Source organism: Phocoena sinus, chromosome 20 (assembly GCF_008692025.1).
Source record: "Phocoena sinus isolate mPhoSin1 chromosome 20, mPhoSin1.pri, whole genome shotgun sequence".
Taxonomy (NCBI): Eukaryota; Metazoa; Chordata; class Mammalia; order Artiodactyla; family Phocoenidae; genus Phocoena; species Phocoena sinus.
In genome coordinates, this window is record NC_045782.1 from 49,717,239 (window position 1) to 49,735,464 (window position 18,226).

The following is an 18,226-nucleotide window of genomic DNA, read 5'->3' on the forward strand; positions in this document are numbered from 1 at the left end:
GTCGCCTCCCCGCACTCCTCTCACCCCGCCTCCGGCACTTCCTCCGCGCTCCACTGAGGCCCGCACTTCCTGAGGGGGCGCGGAGCGCCAGCAGGCAGGGTGAGGCGCTGCGCGTGCGCGCTGGGCGGGGGGTCGGGCCCTTCCTCTCCCCACGGGGGACCCGCGGCTCCTGGGCCGAAGGTCTGACCCTGCGGGGCTGCGGTCGGCTGGGCGCAGGCCCCGCCCCTTATCCGCCGGTAGCCCCGGCTCCTCTCGGCTCAGAGGGGCGCGGTAGTGCAATAACTTAGGGGGTGGGTCCGACCACTCAGGGCTGCTCGATTTTCAGAGGCCCTAGGCGTTATTTCTCAACTTCCCGCCTCGATCTTTGGCACTTAAGCCGAAGCGGCCCAGCGCCTGGCCTATAGGAAGCGCTCAGGAACCCGCTGCACTCATGCCCCGCCCCGGCGAGGTGTCTCGGCCCTTTCTCTCTCTTGGGACCCCCTGGGAGGCCCCGCGGTCCTGTCCTTCCAACTCCCTCTCCGCCTCCCCCCTCATCCCTAAAGAGCTCCAGTGTTTTTTCTGCCTCCCTGCCTGCTTCCCCTCCTGATTTTCCAGACCGCCCCGCCCCCCCGCCCCGCGCCCCATGCCAGGCCCCAGGCTGGGTGCTGGTGCTGGGCACACAGTGAGCATAGAGATAGAGACGGAGCGGGAGAGGGGGACGGACTAGTAAATGTACATGTCACTAGGAAGTGGCACATGCTCCAACAGGGTTCAATCCCGGAAGGCTCCCCAGAGGAGGTGACTTTCAAGTTGTGCCTGGGATCATGCAAGTAAAACGTGACTGGAGCATGGGTGTGGCAGGGCAGGGAGGTAGTGTTCGGGGAGAGGAGGGGGCTGGGCAGAGCTAGTTCTCTAGGCTGAGGTGCCTGTACCAAGATCCATCCTGAGGCAATGACTATTGGACATCCTGGCTTGGCCCACCTGTCCTCCCCTCCAGGAGGGCCCTCCCCTTCCTTTCTGCCTTCCAGCTCACTTTTACCCTGACCGCCTCTCAAGTCTTCTCCCAACCAGAAATGGCTCCCACCACTGTCCAAATCCCACCCTTTTCTCAAACCCAAGGGTGACTCTCCTCTGGCCTGCCGGGCTTTTCGAGGTCAGGTTTCTAGGTAGAGCTCCCAGGTGGACAAGACTTACACCCTGGCCGATGACACCCTGGAGGCTGACTGACCTCTCGGCCCGTTTCCTCATCTGTGAGCTAGGGTCATCAGTGCCCCCCTCCCTGGCTTGTGGGGAACAACGGAGCAAACAGCAATGGGGACAGCCCCAAGTGTGCCTCCCCTCTTCCCCACCTAGCACACAGGAAGTGTGCCGGGACTCTGCTGGGGAAACCACGCCCACATCGGGAGGGCGGAGATAACCCCGGGTTCTACCAGCCAGTTTGGGGCTAGTTGTCGCAGGAGGCTGTGCTGGAGGAAGGGGTTACCCAATGTAGTCCTGCAAAGCCCGCCGTATCCGTGTGGCTTTGCCGCATGGTGTTATTTTGATAATCGCCCTGGGAAGTGGGAGGGTCTGGAATCATTGTCTCCATTTGAAACTTGGGGAAACTGAGTCCCACAGAAATTGGCTTCAACCGGAGATTGGAACACTTCCAGACACTCGCCGCCTTCATCTTGGTCAGACCTCAGGGTGGGGTGAGAGGAGGGGTCGGAAGCTGGTGGGGAGAGGGCACAGTCGCCGAGGGCTCGACGGGGAGGGGAAGCAGAGGAGCGGGGCGCGCCCCCCCAGCCGGGTCACGTGACTTGTCCGAGCCCCGTCGCCACGTGGGCCGGGCTGGGCGGAGCAGCACTCTGGCCCAGCCAGGCCTGATACGCTCACAGGTCGCCCCAGGGCCCTTGGCCACACCCTCCCTCTGACCTCACGACCCCTCCCGCAGCTGGTGGAGCCCAGACACAGTTTCCGGCGGCCCTCGCGGGGGACAGGTGAGCCGCGCGCTGGGCCCCTCCTCCCCAGCGCCTCCCAGGCCAGTGCCGGGATGCGGATGCCGGGTCGCGGGTGGGGGTCGCAGCTCCGGGGCTTGGGGACCTCGCCCTCGTCCTCCTAGCCCCATCCAATTCCCCTGCGGCCACCAGCTCCACCCCCTCTGAATTCCTTTGGGCCTCTGGGGCCACTGGGCACTGAGTTGACTCCTCGGGTTCTCTTGGATCTCCCTGAGTTCACTACCGGAGTTGACTCTCTCAGGGGTGTCCGGGCGGGGGACGTGAAGATCTCAGCTCACCGCAACAGTCAGGTGGCGGGCGTCAGGGGAGAGGGCGGTGGTGTGTGTCTCTCGGGATGGGAAAGGGTGGGGAGGCAGTGTTTGCAGGTGGGTACCACTGGTGGAAAGTGGGCGTGTGGGAGACTGGCAGATGAGGGGTCCAGGGTCTCTCGGAGTTCCTGCCTTCCCTCGGCTCAGAGGCTGGGCCGCGGCTCTGACTGGGCAGTAGCTGCTCCCAGAGGACTGGCTTCCGGCTGGGGTGGGGTTTCTGGAAACGGGCCCCACCCTGCCCCTCCCTACCTGGCTCACGGCTCAGGAATGGTGCACCCTGGGAGCTCCTGCCCAACTTGTCCCTGCCTGGGCAAGGGTGCCAGGGTGCTGGGTACCAGCCGGACAGAAGTCTTGGGCAGTGCCCAGATGCCAGTGCCCAGGTGAGCCCCCATCCTCCAGGCAGCCTCTGAGCACCTTCCATCTCCCTGCTTCTCCCTCCTGGAGAAGGGGTGTGTGTGAGAGGCCTGTAGATCTGAACCTGGGAAGGTCTGTCTTTCTAGGAAGGAATTCCAGCTCTAGGGACTGGATTGGGGGGCACACCCTCAGCCCCAGCTACTTACCATTTCAGGCAGAGTTAAGAGTCCACCTCTGACCTCTCTCTGCTGGTTTCTCCACACTGTGCTCCTTGTGAGAGAGAAGGGGAGGGGGCTTGGACTCTGTGCGGCCTGGGCTCAGAGACTGGACACCCCGAAGTGAGGGCACTGTCTGGGTACAGCCCTAGTGGGACCTGCTCTGTCTGGACACCCTGGCCTCGCCTCAGGAAGCCCCTTGAGCTGAGCCAGCTTTCGTCTGTGCTGAGTTCCCTGGGGGTGAGGGTAGCGAGGAGGGGTGGACAGGGCAGACCGAGGGCTGGGCCCCATCTTGCTGGGGCAGAGCCTGCGGGACTCAGTGGGTGGTTGGGAGCCTGCTGCCCTTGCCCCACTCCCACGGGCTGAAGAGCCTGGACAAGGCCGCCCTGGTTCAGTTGTCTTGGGTGATGGCAGAGCCCGGACAAAGGCTGCCTGTTCAACGCCCAGCACCCCTCCCCCAGCCAGCTGCCCCGGCCTGCGGGAGGTGATGGAATATAGGGGAGTCTCCCAGGAGGGCTGTCAACATTGCCGCGCCCAGGGTGGCGTGGAGTGACTCCTGTGGGGGGGGATGCAGGGTGGGGCGCAGCCGAGGAGGCCATCCTGTCTGCCGTTCTGTCAGGCGCTGGTGAGGGTGAGGGCCCAGGCTGCTAGCTGTCTGTGGGATTTCCGGCCGGGAGGAAGTGCTGTGTGGTCACGGGGCGGGCGCAGGGAAGGTCTCAACTGCTCTGACCTTTCCCACCAGAGGGCGGCATCTCTGGGTCAGAGCCCTGGGAATGGAGATCCTATCTACAGGCACCCCACCCCGCTCCCCATCTCTCAGGGATGGCGTCACTGAGGAAGCCGGTGGGGAGCTGCCCAGACTCCCCTCACTTCCTTCCTCCTTCCCTCCGGAAGGAGCTCCCCCTCAATCCGTTCTGGCCTGAGGATTATTTGGGGCCACTCACTTGGCCACGCGTTTGGTGTTTGTGTGTGGATGGGGGCAGGATGGGGGCTCAGGCAGCCTGGGCTGGGAGTGGCACCCCCCATGGTCCCCAGGGAGTGGGCAGTGGAGCCAGGCTAACTTTGCTGTAACGCTTTCTGTCTCATCACATGGGCAGCGGGAGGCTCCTGAGGCTGTGTCCAGGCTCTGAACTGCCCTAGGTTGGCAGACTGGCTGCGGGTGGGCCGCAGATATGTCCCGGTCGCTGGCTTTTGTCCTCAATGTCCCTGAGACCCCACAGGACCCAGAGGAGTAAGTGCTCTGAGGTGGGGCTGGGGGGCTGGGATGTATCACCCCCAGGGAGGGGTGGTCTGGACCTCAGCCCTTCGGAGGGGTTAGGCTGCTGGGGCGAGGACTGGGTCAGCCGCAGCCTGAGCTCCTGCCCCTTCCCCCATTCTCACCACAGCAGCCAGGAGCCCAGCCCCTACGATGAGAGCGAAGTGCACGACTCCTTCCACCAGCTCATCCAGGAGCAGAGCCGCTGGGTGGCCGAGGAGGGGCTGGAGCTGCAGCACAGGGCGCTGGGGGCTGGAGCCCTGGGGGCCTCAGGTGAGCCCGCCTGCCCCGGCCCAGGCCGGGTGCTGGGATGTGTGGGCCGGACACAGAGCCTCTCAACCTCTCAGGAAGCCCCTCCTAGCAGCCTGGAGCAGCTGGTGGGCAGGGGATATCTCCGGCCAGTGGTGTCTGTAGAACCTCTGGACGAGTCTTTCTTGCTGGGCAGGCAGTGACCACCAGGCCTTGCTGGGGCCCGAGGGCGCCCCTGTCTACAGCACGGCCACACTCCACATCTTGGCCAGCATGCCCAGTCGCACCATTGGTGAGTGGGACCCTCTGCCTTTGGACCCTGGGCTGGGCTGCGGTTTCTGGCGGGGATCTGTGTACCTCAGAGCCAGGCCTCTTTGGCTCTTACCCAACCCTGTCTGCTGCTTGGAGGCCCAGCCCAGTCCCATGCAGCCTCGCCGCGGTCTAAAAACGACTCCGGAGTCGTCACGGGGATAAAAATATGCTCTTGGGAACCCGGTGGTGCTTGAGGTCTCTTGTGAAAGAACTTTCATGGGTCCTGGGAAGGAGCGGGGGGGCAGCCCCTGCCTCTACATAAGAGGGGCGCGTCCCCCCCTGACCAGCGGCCTCCACAGGCCGGAGCCGCGGCGCCATCATCTCCCAGTACTACAGCCGTACGGTGAGGCTGCGCCGCAGGGCCGGCCGGCCTCAGCTCAGAGATGTGGGCCGCTCAGCCCGGCCCAGCCTCCGCCTGTACGACCTGGAGCTGGACCCCGCGGTCCTGGAGGAGGATGGTGAGTGAGGGGGGCCCGGAGCCTCGGTGGGGAGGAGGTCAGCAGGCTGGGTCGGGGGACTGGGGTGCAGTGGGCTGTCTGAAGGCCCCCAGCGGTGAGGTCTCTTTGCAGGGGTATGGGAGTGTCTCGGCGTTCGGCCACTGGCGTAGAGAAGTGCGTGCCTTTCCAGCTGCACAGTGTTTGGCTCATGCAGGCACGCGCTCCACAGCGTCTGTTGAGTGTTTGTAGTGTCGCAGACGCTGGTGTTGGCTTTGGGATGTGATGGTGGTAAGCAGACCCAGTCAGCTCTCATGCAGCTTATCGTCTGCCTTGTGAAACAGGCAGGAACCAAATAAATGGATAATTGGATGGTTGAAGCTCAGATAAGGGCAGCTGAGGAAAGGCACGCCGCAGGAGAGTGTCACGGAACCTGTCTAGCCTGGAGCGACCCAGGAAGGCTTCCTGGAGGAAGTGACACTAGAGTCAATGGGGCATGGGCAAAGGCCCTGAGGTGGGAGCCTGCCGGCTTGCCTGAGTATCCGGGAGGCCTGTGTGGCAGGGCTGGAGAACAAGGAAGAGTGGTCGTAGGAGGGAGCAGGGCCCAGCTCACAGGTTGGTCTTCAGCCAGGTGATCTCTGGCATCAGTGCCCAGGGGCTTGGGTACTTCCTGGGGCCCTGCCTGTGTTTCCTCTCCCTGTTTACCCAAGGCCTGCAGCTGGTGGGTGACGGAGCAGTGCAGGGTGGTGTGGGCTCTGAGGTCAGGATGGACGTTCCAGTTTCATTGTGTAAACTACGCCAGGTGTCTGCTTTCTGGTCATTTTTTATCTGTAAAGTGGGGTTAAAACAGCACCCCCTTTCCAGGGTGGTTGTGAAGATGAAAGGAACGAGGACATAGGGGAGGGGCAGATCTCCAGGTCCCGCCCTCCCCTACTCACCCCACCAGGCCTTGGCATAGTGGGATGTGGTGGGGGGACAGTGGGGACTGCTGAGTGGGGGGTGGACGGGGCTCAGGGGCATTGGGGGGTCAGAGCAAGATGCGAGTGGGGACCCAAGAGGAGAGTTTGGTTCAAGGCAGAGGGGCCCCTGGGCTGGGCCTCAGAAGAGGCTGGGAGCTTGATCGTGTCCTGGGCTCCAGGGGGCAGAGGTGACAGAGCGACGGCCAGTGGGGGTGTGGGACAGGTGAGCAGCACAGGGTCCTAGCAGAGAGGAGCCGTCGGGCCCGGCAGGGCGGCAGAGGCCTGTGTTGCCGGGGAACGGCCACAGTTGTGGGAGGGAGGGAAGGATGCTGCTTGGAACCTGCAGGGCTCCCTCCTGCTCCTACAGAGAAGCAGGGCCTCCTGGTGAAGGAGCTTCAGGGCCTGACGGTGGCCCAGCGGGACCACATACTCCGGGGGATGCCGCTGAGCCTGGCCGAGAAACGCTGCCTGCGGTCAGTGCCCCTTGGCCTCGTGCGGACCCCAGCCCCTCTTCCTCGGCTGGGCGTGGTGGTTGGTGAGAAGGGCCCTGAGCCTGCGGTGGGCGGGTGGTCCCTGGGAGGGAGTGGACCAAGCTCTGACGCTGCCTCTGCCCCCAGAGAGGAGAGCCGGCCCCCGAGGGGCAAGCGGAGGGCCCAGGGGCGCCATGGGCTCCTCTCCTGCTGCAGCCGGCTGCGTGACAGCTGTATCCTGGTAGGCGCCTCTGGGCGGCTGGGGGCGGGGGCACTGAGGGGGGCCACGTGTTCTCCCTCCGCGTGCCGCTCGTGGGGTCCTCTAGCCTTCAGCCTGGCTCTGGGTGTGATCGACCCCCCCTCCCCTAGCGGCTGCCCCTCCACTGCCCCTGCGCTCTAGGCCTGGCCCGGGGTCTGGTTGGGGGCCGGCTCCCCTCTCCAGCCTCGCCTGAGGGCTGTCCTGCTGCTGGCCCCACAGGCGTCGCACAACCTGGGGCTCGCGCTGCTCTCGGGGCTGCAGGCCCTGATGCCCTGGCATTATGCCCTGAAGCGGATCGGGGGCCAGTTCGGCTCCAGCGTTCTCTCCTACTTCCTCTTCCTCAAGACCCTGCTGGCCTTCAACACGCTGCTGCTGCTGCCACTGCTGGCCTTTATCGTGGCCGTGCAGGCAGCCTTCCCGCCTGCGCCCTCGGGCTCCGCGCCCGCCTTCAGGGGCCTGGAGCTTCTCACGGGCGGGGTGAGGCTTGGTGGGGGCGGGCAGGCGCCCCCTTGTCACGGCTTCCTCCAGGGATCCCCACCCCACCCCTTGCTGCGACTCCGGGAGGGGGGTGCCCTGGCAGCTCCAGGGTGGCCGCGGCCCTTTGCCCACCTCCGTGTTCTCCTCACTGCCCCTGCCCTGGCCCTTCCCCTTCTGCCTTTCCCCTCGCCCTGCCCCCTGGGTGCCCTCCATCTGCCTTCCAAGCCTGAGGGTGGGTCAGGTGCAGGGAGGGGGAGAGTCCCTGATGTGGCCGGGCGTCCTCTCTACAGGGCTGCTTCACCCACACCGTCATGTACTATGGCTACTATAGTAACGCGACGCTGAACCAGCCGTGTGCCTCCCCACTGGATGGCTGCCAGTGCACGCCTGAGGCGGGCGGCCTGCCCTACAACATGCCCCTGGCCTACCTCTTCACCGTGGGGGTAGCTTTCTTTATCACCTGCATCACTCTGGTGTACAGGTAATAGCCCTCCACTCTATGACCCTGGCTCTGAGCACCATTGATCCACCCATGCATCCATCTGTCCATCCATCCATCCATCCATCCAGCTACCCATCCATTCATCCGTCCAGCTACCTATCCATCCACCATCACTTCATCATCCATTCATCCATCCAACATCACTCCATCCGTCCATCCATCAACCGTGCATCCATGGATCCTGCCTTCCTTCCATTCATCCATCCACACTTTCATCCATGCACCCATCCATTCCACAAACATTTGCTGTGCTCTGCTCAGGACGGGCAGGTAAGTGAGTTTGGTGCATGTCCTTGAGAAGCTTGCTGTCTACAGGAGAAGACAGGCCAATGAGGAGGCTGGGAAACTCCTGGTGTTATGTTGCCCCGGTGTTTTGGAGCATAGGAGAGGAAGTCAGACCAGCTCCCCAGGGCGGTGGCACTCATCCCAGAGAGGGAGGTTAAATAAGGGTGGGCTGGAGAAAGGCCGGGGAAGGTGTTTTGTTATCGGGAGAGGCAGTGCAAAGGCCCTGAGGTGAGCCTGACCCCTCTGCAGCCACGTCTGGGTGGGAGGCAGCCGGCCGTGTTGGTGGGGAGTGGAGCCTGACCCCTCTTCTAGCCACTTGTGGCTGGCGGGCACCCTGTTGGTCAGGGCTGATCTAAGAGTGGCCGGCAGTCCACACCAGGAGGCTGAGAGCTCTGGGCTAGAGGTGGGGCAGGGAGAGTGGCCGGAGGCCCATCCAGCGCTGGGAGGGCTCCCCTGAGTGGGTGGTAGGTTTTGGCTGCAGGGAACATCCCATCTGTCTTCTCCCGGCCTCTGCGCCTTCTGCCCCATCTCACCCTCTGCCTGCCTCTGCTTCTCCCAGCATGTCCCGCTCTTTTGGGGAGAGCTACCGGGTAGGCAGCACTTCGGGGGTCCATGCCATCACTGTTTTCTGTTCCTGGGACTACAAAGTGACTCAGAAATGGGCCAGCCGCCTCCAGCACGACAACATCCGAACCCAGCTGAAGGTGGGCTGCCCAGGGGCCCTGGGGCTGCTGTCCCCCACCCCGTGTCCAGGGAACACCAGTCAGGGCCTGCTCCGGTGGGAGAGGGTTAGGGCTGCTCTCGGGCCCTCTCCCCGGAGTCCCCGTGTCCTCCGGCCCCCGCGGGCAGAGGCCTGCAGGGTGCCAGCTGGCACGTGTCCCAGTCCCCGGAATAGCCCTGGGGTACACGAGAGGACACTGCCCAAGGCCTCAGGGCTTGAGGGTGGCTGGCCTGGGCCTCGCGGAAGGTTCTCTGCCTGTCTGGGGTTTCCCGCTGCGGGATTCGGGTCAGGGCAGCTCACGGCTTTGAGCCGGCTGATGGGCACCCAGGGAGTGCCCTGGGGCTCCGGGTCAGCGAGGGTACGGCTGTCCACAGGCAGGACAGCTCAGGAGGCAGGGCTGGGGAGGGTGCGTGGGAGCGGCTGGGGCAGGCCTCAGCCTGCGGCCCCGTCCTGGGGTCTCCTGGTGCCTGGAGGGGCCCCAGAGCAGGGGGAGCGACGGGCCGTGGCCCCAGGGGTGGGCGGGAGGCGACCCCCGGTGCTCCCCGAGCCCCCCTGTGTGTCTGCGTGTCTCCGGGGGTCTGTGCCGCGGGTGACGGGCCCGCTGCCGCCCCCAGGAGCTGCTGGCCGAGGGGCAGCTGAGGCAGCGCCCCCGGAGGGCGTGCGGACGGCTGCAACAGGCGGCCGTGCTGGGGCTCGTTTGGCTGCTGTGTTTGGGGACCACGCTGGTGTGCGCCCTGGCCGTCTACACCTTCTCAGAGCTCGTGATCCAGGTGCGGGGAGGGCGTGGGGGTCCCCGCGGAGGCTCCGGCCGTGGGGTCAGATGCCTGCTTCGTTAGACTGGGCCCCCTGCGGCCCCACCGCCTCCGCCCGGGCCCTCCCTGGAGGCCACTTCCCTCACGAGCCTTGCTCTCATTCTTGTTCTGTCTCAACACTCTCCCTATTTTTCTGTCCTTTTGTTTTCTCGTCTTCTTTTGGTTTCTCTTTTCTTCCCCCACACCTGTGTTCCATCCCCCGTTCTCCCCCTCCCACGCCCCTTCCTGTGCGGTTTGAACACGGGGCCTGGGGCGGAGGGTGGCGTGCCTGCCACTTCCACCCCCTCCTTCCGCCCCGGGAACCCCTCCTCCGTCTCGGGCCCATCAGTGGACCTGCCTCTGTCCTTGGGGCGCTGACCTCTGGCCCTCCCCCTGCCGTAGCAGAGCCGCGTGTCTGCTGAGCGGGACGGGGCGCTGCTGGCCCTGCCCCTGGTGGTCTGCCTTCTCAACTTGGGGGCCCCCTACCTGTTCCGCGTCCTGGCCGTCCTGGAGCGGCACGACTCCCCGGTGCTGGAGGTGTACGTGGCCATCTGCAGGTGCGTGGTCGGATGGGACCGCCAGGTGGGGCTTTCTGGGGCGGGACCTCTGTCTCCCAGGCACCCCTCCCTCAGCCTGTGCACGCCCTCCCCCCTCTTTCCGCAGGAACCTCATCCTCAAGGTGGTCATCCTGGGGATTCTTTGCTACCACTGGCTGGGCCGCAGGGTGGGCACCCTGAAGGACCAGGTGAGGGCGGGCCGGGCGGTGCTGGCAGAGGCGTGGGGCTCCCCGGGCCCCTCAAGAGGGTCTGCCCTGGTCCCAGGTTGGGGGTGGACGTGGTGGCCCCTCACAGCAGCCAGCCCTCACCTCATCTTACCTGGCCCGGTCTACAAGCGTATTGGAGGCCCCCAGGTGGGCATGGGGAGCAGGGGTGGGGGGCACCAGGGCACTGGGGGCTGAGGCCGCGTCCGTTTCAGTGTTGGGAGGACTTTGTGGGCCAGGAGCTGTACCGGCTCATGGTGATGGACTTCATCTTCACGCTGCTGGACACGCTTCTGGGGGAGCTGGTGTGGAGGTGAGGCCCCAGGGGCGGGTCCCTGCGCTCACCTCCTGGGCACCTGGGCTCCCCCTGTGGAAGGGCTCCTGGCATCCTCACCTGTGTGGTGGAGGTGAGGGTCACTCAGGCGGTTCTCAGGCCTCTGAAAATCAGGACCTGACCCCAGATTGGGGCCATAAATCTCTACCCATGACGGCTCTTCTGTAAAATATCGATAAACTGAGAAAAACATTTAGGAGACAGGATGTAACCTATTTTGAGATTGGAAAGGAAAACAGGTTTCAAAATGATGCATATGGTATAATCTGTCTCACACAAAGGAAAAAGGGGTGGGGAGGAAGAACAGAAAGTAGAGGAACGTTTTCAGATGTCCTGGCTACGAGTGCTAGCATTGTAGGTGTCGTTTCCTTCTTTTTGTGTTTTCTTTGAGAACATATGAATTTAATAATAATAAGATTTTTAAAAAGCCGTAAAACAGGGACTTCCCTGGTGGCGCAGTGGTTAAGAATCCGCCTGCCAGTGCAGGGGACATGGGATCGAGCCCTGGTCCAGGAAGATCCCACATGCCGTGGAGCAACTAGCCCGTGCATCACAACTACTGAGCCCGTGCTCTGGAGCCCACGAGCCACAACTACTGAGTCCACGTGCCAGAACTACTGAGCCTGCGCTCTAGAGCCCGTGCTCTGCAACAAGAGAAGCCACCGCAATGAGAAGCCTGTGCACTGCAATGAAGAGTAGGCCCTGCTCGCCACAGCTAGAGAAAAGTCCACGTGCAGCAACGAAGATACAATGCAGCCAAAAAAAAAAAAAAAAAAAAAAAAAAAAAGGCAGTAAAACATTTGATGCTGACGTGCACATTTATACCCGGGTGTATCCGTACATGCTTAGAAAAAGGATGGAGATGAAGCTGGCTGCAGTGTGGACCCTTCAGGGTGGGACCCCAGGCCGCCGTCTCCCCTCTGCATCACTGGGCACTCTGGTGGGGCGGGCAGGGTCTTCAGCTTGGCGTGCGGGTCGGGGTGGGGACGAGGGTCTGTCTTGGGGATTGGCCCTCCTGCGTGACCCCAGTGGTTCTTCTGCCCAGGCTCATCTCTGAGAAGAGGTCTCAGGAGAACGGGAAGCCTGAGTTCGACATTGCGGGGAATGTTCTGGAGCTGATTTACGGGCAGACCCTGACCTGGTGAGCATCTCCCACTTGTGTCCCAGTGCCTGGCCCTTGGGGAGGCTGACCGCTTCCCCCTGGGCCACAGCAAGACCCAGCCCTGGGAATCTGGAGTGACCTGACCCTCACTTCCCCGGGGACCCAGTCTCAGCTCCACGGGGTCCCGACGCCGAGCCAGGCCCGGGTGGCCTTTCTAGGCCTGGGGAGCCACACAGGGGTCAGGACCCAGCCTCTGGGGTGCAGCCCTCTCCTCTCCTCGCTCTCCTCAGGCTGGGGGTCCTCTTCTCCCCGCTGCTCCCCGCCATGCAGATCATCAAGCTGCTGTTCCTCTTCTACGTCAAGAAGGTAGAGGTGCCGCCGGGTCCTGGGAGGGCGGCGGGGCCTGGTGAGACTGTGCAGCCAGGGTGGCCGCTGGGCCGGCAGATGCGGAGCCCTGACCCAAGTGGTGTGGGGCTGGCAGCCCAGGGCCACCCTCTGGGGTCAGTCCCACGGGCCACAGCTGACCCCCGCCCCGCCCCTGCATCGCTGCCTTTGTCAGGGTCCGTGGTCACTGCCAGGTGCCCATGTGCACGGGCCAGGGCTTAGGGCCGGGGGGCTGGGAGTGCTCGGGACCAGGTCCTTCTCCCCGGTCCTGTGCTTCCTCCTCTGTACAACGTGGATGCTGCTCTGGGGGTGCTGCCGGAGATGACGTTCACAAAGCGTTGGGCACGGTGGAGGTGGCTTTTAGTATCAACCCTTTCACGGGCGGGTGACCTGGCCAGCCTGCCCCCCGTGAGCCTCAGTCTCCCCTCCATAGACCAGGAGGTAGCCCCGCTGGCCCTTTCCAGCCTGTGGGCTGAGATTCTGAGTGTCTGCTTCTCTGCGGGGCTGTCCTGGGGGATCGGCTCGGGCTCCCCCTGCAAGCAGAACACCCCCAGCCCACTGCCGGCCTTGCCCCCTTCCCTCTTGGAGGCCCCACCAGGCCTGGGGGAGGGTGGGTGGCAGGGTGGTGGCAGAGCGCAACCTTTGTCCCCAGACCAGCCTGATGGCCAACTGCCAGGCGCCCCGCAGGCCCTGGAAGGCCTCCCACATGAGCACCGTCTTCATCTCGCTGCTCTGCTTCCCCTCCTTTCTGGGCGCTGCCGTCTTCGTCTGCTACGCCATCTGGCAGTGAGTGGGCCCTCGGCCTCCGGGGGGGCGGGATGGGGAGCTGCCCCCTGGGGCCGCTGTGGCCGTGGTTTGGGTGGTGTGGGGGTGGCCTTTGTCCGGGCTGAGGGGTCAAGCCGCCCGCCCTCTTCCCCCAGGGTGAAGCCCTCGAACATCTGCGGCCCCTTCCGGACCCTGGACACCATGTATGAGGCAGGCAAGGTGTGGGTGCGCCACCTGGAGGAGGCGGGCCCCGGGGTCTCCTGGCTGCCCTGGATCCACCGGTACCTGGTGGAAAGTGCCTTCCCCATCTACTTGGCATCGGCTCTGCTGCTGTGAGTGGGGGACAGGCTCGGGTGGGGGCCCTGGTCTCCCTCCCCCGGGGCTCCTGCGCGGGGGGGCCCAGCCTGAGCGGCCATCTCCCGCAGGGCCGTGATCTACTTCAACATCCAGGTGGTGAAGGGCCAGCGGAAAGTCATCTGCCTCCTCAAGGAGCAGCTAAGCAATGTGAGTGCCCCTTGGGCTCCCACCTCGGGAGCCCCCCCCGCCCCCCCCGCCCCCCGCATCCCCACTAGAGGCTGCCCAGCCTTGCCCGCAGGCTGTCCCTCCCTTCCTGCGCAGTTACTGGGCCTCCCACCACCTTTGAAAACAAGTCACTACCCCGTAGGTCAGAGTCACTTGGGCTGGCATTTCCCCAGAGAGGAATGGCCTTTCACCTGGTCCTGTCCTCCCGGAGTCTGGGCTGGCTGCTCAGGGGCACCTGTCAGTGACAGCGGGTCTCCCCTGAACACTTGGTGGGCCCTGACCTCATCCCCAGGGCCCCAACCTTGCACCCAGGGCCCTGACATCACTCTCCCCACTGCTGTTTCTTCTTTTTTCCTTTTCCTTCCCAGTGTACTTAATGCTTGAGCCCACCTTGGGGCCAGCTGGTGCCTGTGTCCCCTAGGCGGTCACATCAGGGCTGGTGGCCACCAGCCACTCTTCGTTAGAAATGACTTGGGGGTCAGCTGCTGGGTGTCAGCTGAGGCAGGACAGGGCTGGGGTGCAGCTCGCCTGTGACTCTGCTGCTGGCTAATTGGTGCAGGGACTCTGGGTCAGGTCTTCTTGGGTGGAAGGATGCCCTGGGGACAGCTCCCACTTTTTATACGGTTATAAGTAAGGCGGTACAAGGTAACCCCTCTCCTCCCCTTTCACAAACCGAGGGCAGGGCTCAGGCTGGGCATTTTGGCTGAGGTTCAGGTATTGGAAGTGGGCTTTTCCCAACCGGCTCCTGCCCTACCTTGTAGAGTTTTGGGGCCTGCGGTGTCCCGTGGTGGTGGGACGCACAGCAGCGTCGGGAGGGGAATCCCAGCTCCACCCGCCGTTCCTCTAGGAGCTGAAGGACGGTTCCCCAGGCGGCCCTTGCTGCAGGCTGGGTCCTCCCAAGGCCGAGGCTGGCCCTGGTTCTGAGTCTTTGGGGCCACACTTCTGATCTCAGCCTGCGCTCGGAACATCTTTTCCCTGGCCTGGGCAGGTGGCTTACTCAGGTGCACAGCCCTCTGTACCCACCAACTCGATGGAGAGAAAATGGGGAGGTCTCTTAAGGAGGTCCCACCTCGTAGTGTCTCAGCGCCTTCGTGGGTGAGCCAGGGTCCCCAGCGCCCAGAACACATCCTGACCAAATTGCTGTTTTCCCTTTGTGAAGACTCCCTGCGAGGAATCCAGTCTGACCCCGGGGTTCGATGGGCCCTGAAATCCGCCTGATGTTTACTGGGTCCTAGACTTAAAGCTTTATGTGCGTTTTCACAGTCACTTGTCCAAAGAGCCCTGGGTTGGCCAGTACCTGCCCCAAAGACGTCTTTGTCCTAATCCCAGAAGCTGTGAATATGCCACGGTTACGTGGCATTGGGGTTGTGGGATTAGGTTCGCAGATGGAATTACAGTTGCTAATCAGCTGACCTGGAGGTGGGAGATTATCCTGGATTATTCGGGTGGGCATGATGTAATCGTAAGGTCCTTAAGAAAGGAAGTGGGTGAGTCACTGTCAGAGAAAGAGGTGTGAGAAAGACTGGACTGGCCATTGCTGGCTCTGAAGGAGGCCATGAGCCCAGGGATGTGGGCAGACTCAGAAGCTGGAACAGGCAAGGATAGATTCTCCCCAGAGGCTCCCGAAGGAACCAGCCCTGCTGACTCCTTGATTTTAGCCCACTGAGACCCATTTTGGACTTCTGACCTCCAGAACTGATGTTACATTTGTGTTGTTTTAAACCACTAAGTTTCCATAATTGATTAGGTCAACAATAGCAAACTAATAAAAGCCCCATGACACAGACATTTGTATCCCTCTTTTACAGATGGTGACCGAGGTCAGAGGGGAGGTAATTTGCCCAAGACAGACTAAGTGTCAGGGCCGGTTGCACATTGAGTCAGGCTGGGTAGGCAGCCCTCACTGTGCAACTGATCACATTTCCCTTTTCACCTTGGCCACTAGGAAGCTTAGATGCATATGTGTGTGTGTGTGTGTGTGTGTGTGTGTGTGTGTGTGTGCGCGCCCACTACTTGGCTCTTGGTATTTCCTTGTCCTTGTTTGGTGCCTCTGTCCCCCTTCTTTAAACTTTTTGTGCTTGTGATGTCAGACACTCTTTATGAGCTACCCCAAGTGCAGTCTGGAACAGGGCACTTCTGGACGGACACGTGATGGCTGTTTTCTCAGCCTTTGTGTTCTGGCATTTCTAGGAGGGGGAAGACAAAATCTTCTTAATCAACAAGCTTCAGCGTATCTATGAGAGGAAGGAGAGGAGCAGGTGAGGGGCCCTGGAGGGGAGTGTGTGGGGGAGAAGGAACGGGTGCTGCACCAGGAGGCCTCTTCCCGCCGGCGGTGGGGAGGGAAGTGGCTGCCGGCGTCCCTGGGTGGCCTGCAGCCTCTTGGGACTCCCCTACCCTCTTTCCCCACCTTTCCTCCTCAGGTGTGTGGGGCATTTGGGGGAGGAAGAAAAGTTTGCTGAGAAAGGAAAAAAAAAGAAATGAAGGAACTGTGTGCAGGGGGCAAGGTGGAGCTGGGGGTCTCTCACGCCCTTTCCCTCCTCTCTGCCACCCCCGTCTTTCTTTTTTTAAATATTTATTTATTTTATTTATTTTTTGGCTGTGTCGGGTCTTAGTTGCGGCCCGCGGGATCTTCGTTGAAGCATGTGGGCTCTTTTGTTGTGGAGCGTGGGTTCCAGAGTGCGTGGCCTCTGTAGTTGTGGCATGCAGGCTCTAGCTGAGGCACGCGAGCTCAGTAGTTGTGGCGCGTGGGCTTAGTTGCCCCACAGCACGTGGGATCTTAGTTCCCCATCCAGGGATCGAACCCACATCCCCTTCACTGGAAGGCGGATTCTTTACCACTGGACCACCAGGGAAGTCCCTCTGCCACCCGCGTCCTGATGGGTCGGGGGTCAGCCTGGCTGGCCTTCTCAGACCCCTGCCCCCATTCTCCCCGTGAGGTGAACACCCCGCCCGGGGGCCCCCCCCCCCCCCCCCCCCCGAATGCTGCTGCCTCAGCCCCGGCTGCCCTGGCGCAGGGCTGGGGCTGTTCCTGCGGCCGCACATCTCACCCTTCAACTGTTACCTGCGGCTGAGCCCAGGGAAGGGGAGATGAACTCAGACATCGTCCTGCTGCCTGGACAGACAGGCCACCCACGGGAATGCACACACACCCCTCCTCAAGCCCCGCCCGGCCAGGTGGGCCAGCTGAGGTCTGCAGGTCGAGGCCCCTGGGGCTCCCCCGCCCCGACCCCAGGCAGCAGGAGCCCCCAGAACGAGCCATCTAACAAGATCCCCTGCCCACACCACTCCCTCCCTTGCCAAGGCCTACCGGTGGTGAGTCCCGGCCTCGTCCGGCTCCTTCCACTTCTCTCCAGAGCCTTTCAGCCCTGGGAGGCCTGGAAACAGCTCCTGAGGAAGGCTGCTGGGGATCCTCTGGGATGACCGTGGGGCTTCTCAGCCTCCCAAGCGAGGCCCGCGCTGCCCAAGGCAACGGGGCCCCTTGCCAACTCCCCTTTCTGGCAGGGTTGGTAGGACCGAGGAGGCCGTGATGCCCCCAGCCGTATTCACAGACGACTGGGATGCCCAGTAGGACAGCGCTGGGCCTGGCAGCTCGGGAACCCTGTCACCCTCGGTTCCCATGGACCTGCAGACACAGATGCCGCCTGGAGATGGCCCTGCTGGGACACGGGGAAGGTGACGGGAGTCTGCAGCCCGTCTGAGGCTGGAGCACCCCCGGTGGACCCTGCCCAGGACTCTATTTATTCTGATTAAACACATTTTGCGAAGTGGGCTTGTCTTGTGGGAGTCCATGCTTATGTTCAGGCCTGCCCAGGTGCCCAGGGCTGTAGGTACAGCCCGTGGATGACCTCCAGGCCGAGGTCATGGGAACTTCGGCCTCGTGCATGTGCCGCCCCTTCAGTTTCTCCCTCTGGTTCTTCAAGGCTGCTCTCCTTGTCAGGCCAGGGCCCTGTGGCCTACCAGATGCCCGAGGGGCCTCCCCTGGTGCCGGGCTCCCCATGAAGCAGACTCTGTGCGGCTTCAGTGTTGAGCGCAGGGCGCCCTCTTCTGGCCCCGCCCCCAATGGCAGGGATGGACCGCGCTGCAGCTTCAGGTGCTGCCCTGCCAGCCTTGCGGGACAAGAAGGGGGGTGCGTGGAGGGTGACGAAGTGATGCTCTAGTGGTTACTGGGGTGGGGGTGGAGGGAAAATATAGGGCGGGACCGGGGTGGGTCATTTGCTAGTAACTAGCCGTGGCGAGAGGAGCCTGCAGGCCGAAGAGCAGCCAGCGCCCAGGCCTGTGGCAGGAGCGGGGTCTGGCTGCTGTGACTGGCGGGGGGTGACCCCGGGTCCTGCCAGGCTGTGCTTGAGGAGCCTGTGGGGTGCCGTGGACCAGAGGGTGCGGGGAGGAGGGGACGGAGCTATCACAGATCCAGTGCCCGCTGTCCACAGGAGCTGGGGCAGCGGCCGCCGTGGGAAAGGATGGGAGAGCAGCGATGGGCCCACGTTCCTCATCCCAGCAGGGAACCTGGGAGAGCAAACCTGGCCTGGGGGGGCCAGGCCAGCCCCGCAGTGAAGATGCCACTGCCGTTAGCAGTGCTCCCAGCTGGGCCCACGCTAACCCCGAATGGTCCCTCTTCTGAGGACGGTCCCACGCAGGGTGCTCCTGCATTTGGCAGACGTCCAGGGGCAGACTGTCACCTTTCTCTGGCGCCCGACAGATCAGGCAGGATTCCTGGGCCTGTTGTGGCTGGTCCCAGCCAGGAGGTGCTTAAGGACCTCTACGAGTAGTTGGCCTGGGCTGTGGCTCCGGGCAT

General features: G+C 63.1%; 1 protein-coding gene across 13 annotated transcripts; it reads left to right on the forward strand.

The window, feature by feature from the left end:
* Positions 1 to 24: 24 nt before the first annotated feature.
* TMC6 (transmembrane channel like 6) lies at positions 25 to 17,203 on the forward strand. 13 transcript variants are annotated; one of them, XM_032616073.1, is made up of 22 exons: positions 33 to 98; positions 1,913 to 1,958; positions 3,951 to 4,084; positions 4,239 to 4,381; positions 4,554 to 4,649; positions 4,957 to 5,127; positions 6,430 to 6,535; positions 6,680 to 6,773; positions 7,011 to 7,268; positions 7,559 to 7,749; positions 8,615 to 8,759; positions 9,391 to 9,546; positions 9,970 to 10,124; positions 10,231 to 10,312; positions 10,543 to 10,640; positions 11,707 to 11,802; positions 12,054 to 12,129; positions 12,800 to 12,933; positions 13,068 to 13,244; positions 13,338 to 13,416; positions 15,625 to 15,692; positions 16,936 to 17,203. In XM_032616073.1, exons 3-22 carry the CDS (start codon positions 4,026 to 4,028, stop codon positions 17,000 to 17,002), a joined length of 2,451 nt encoding a protein of 816 aa, XP_032471964.1. In that variant the 5' UTR covers positions 33 to 98; positions 1,913 to 1,958; positions 3,951 to 4,025; the 3' UTR covers positions 17,003 to 17,203. The 13 variants fall into 13 exon arrangements, with proteins under 13 accessions (XP_032471966.1, XP_032471964.1, XP_032471968.1 ...); XM_032616077.1 differs by having other exon boundaries at positions 9,973 to 10,124; XM_032616080.1 differs by having other exon boundaries at positions 7,137 to 7,268.
* The last annotated feature ends 1,023 nt before the right edge of the window (positions 17,204 to 18,226 follow it).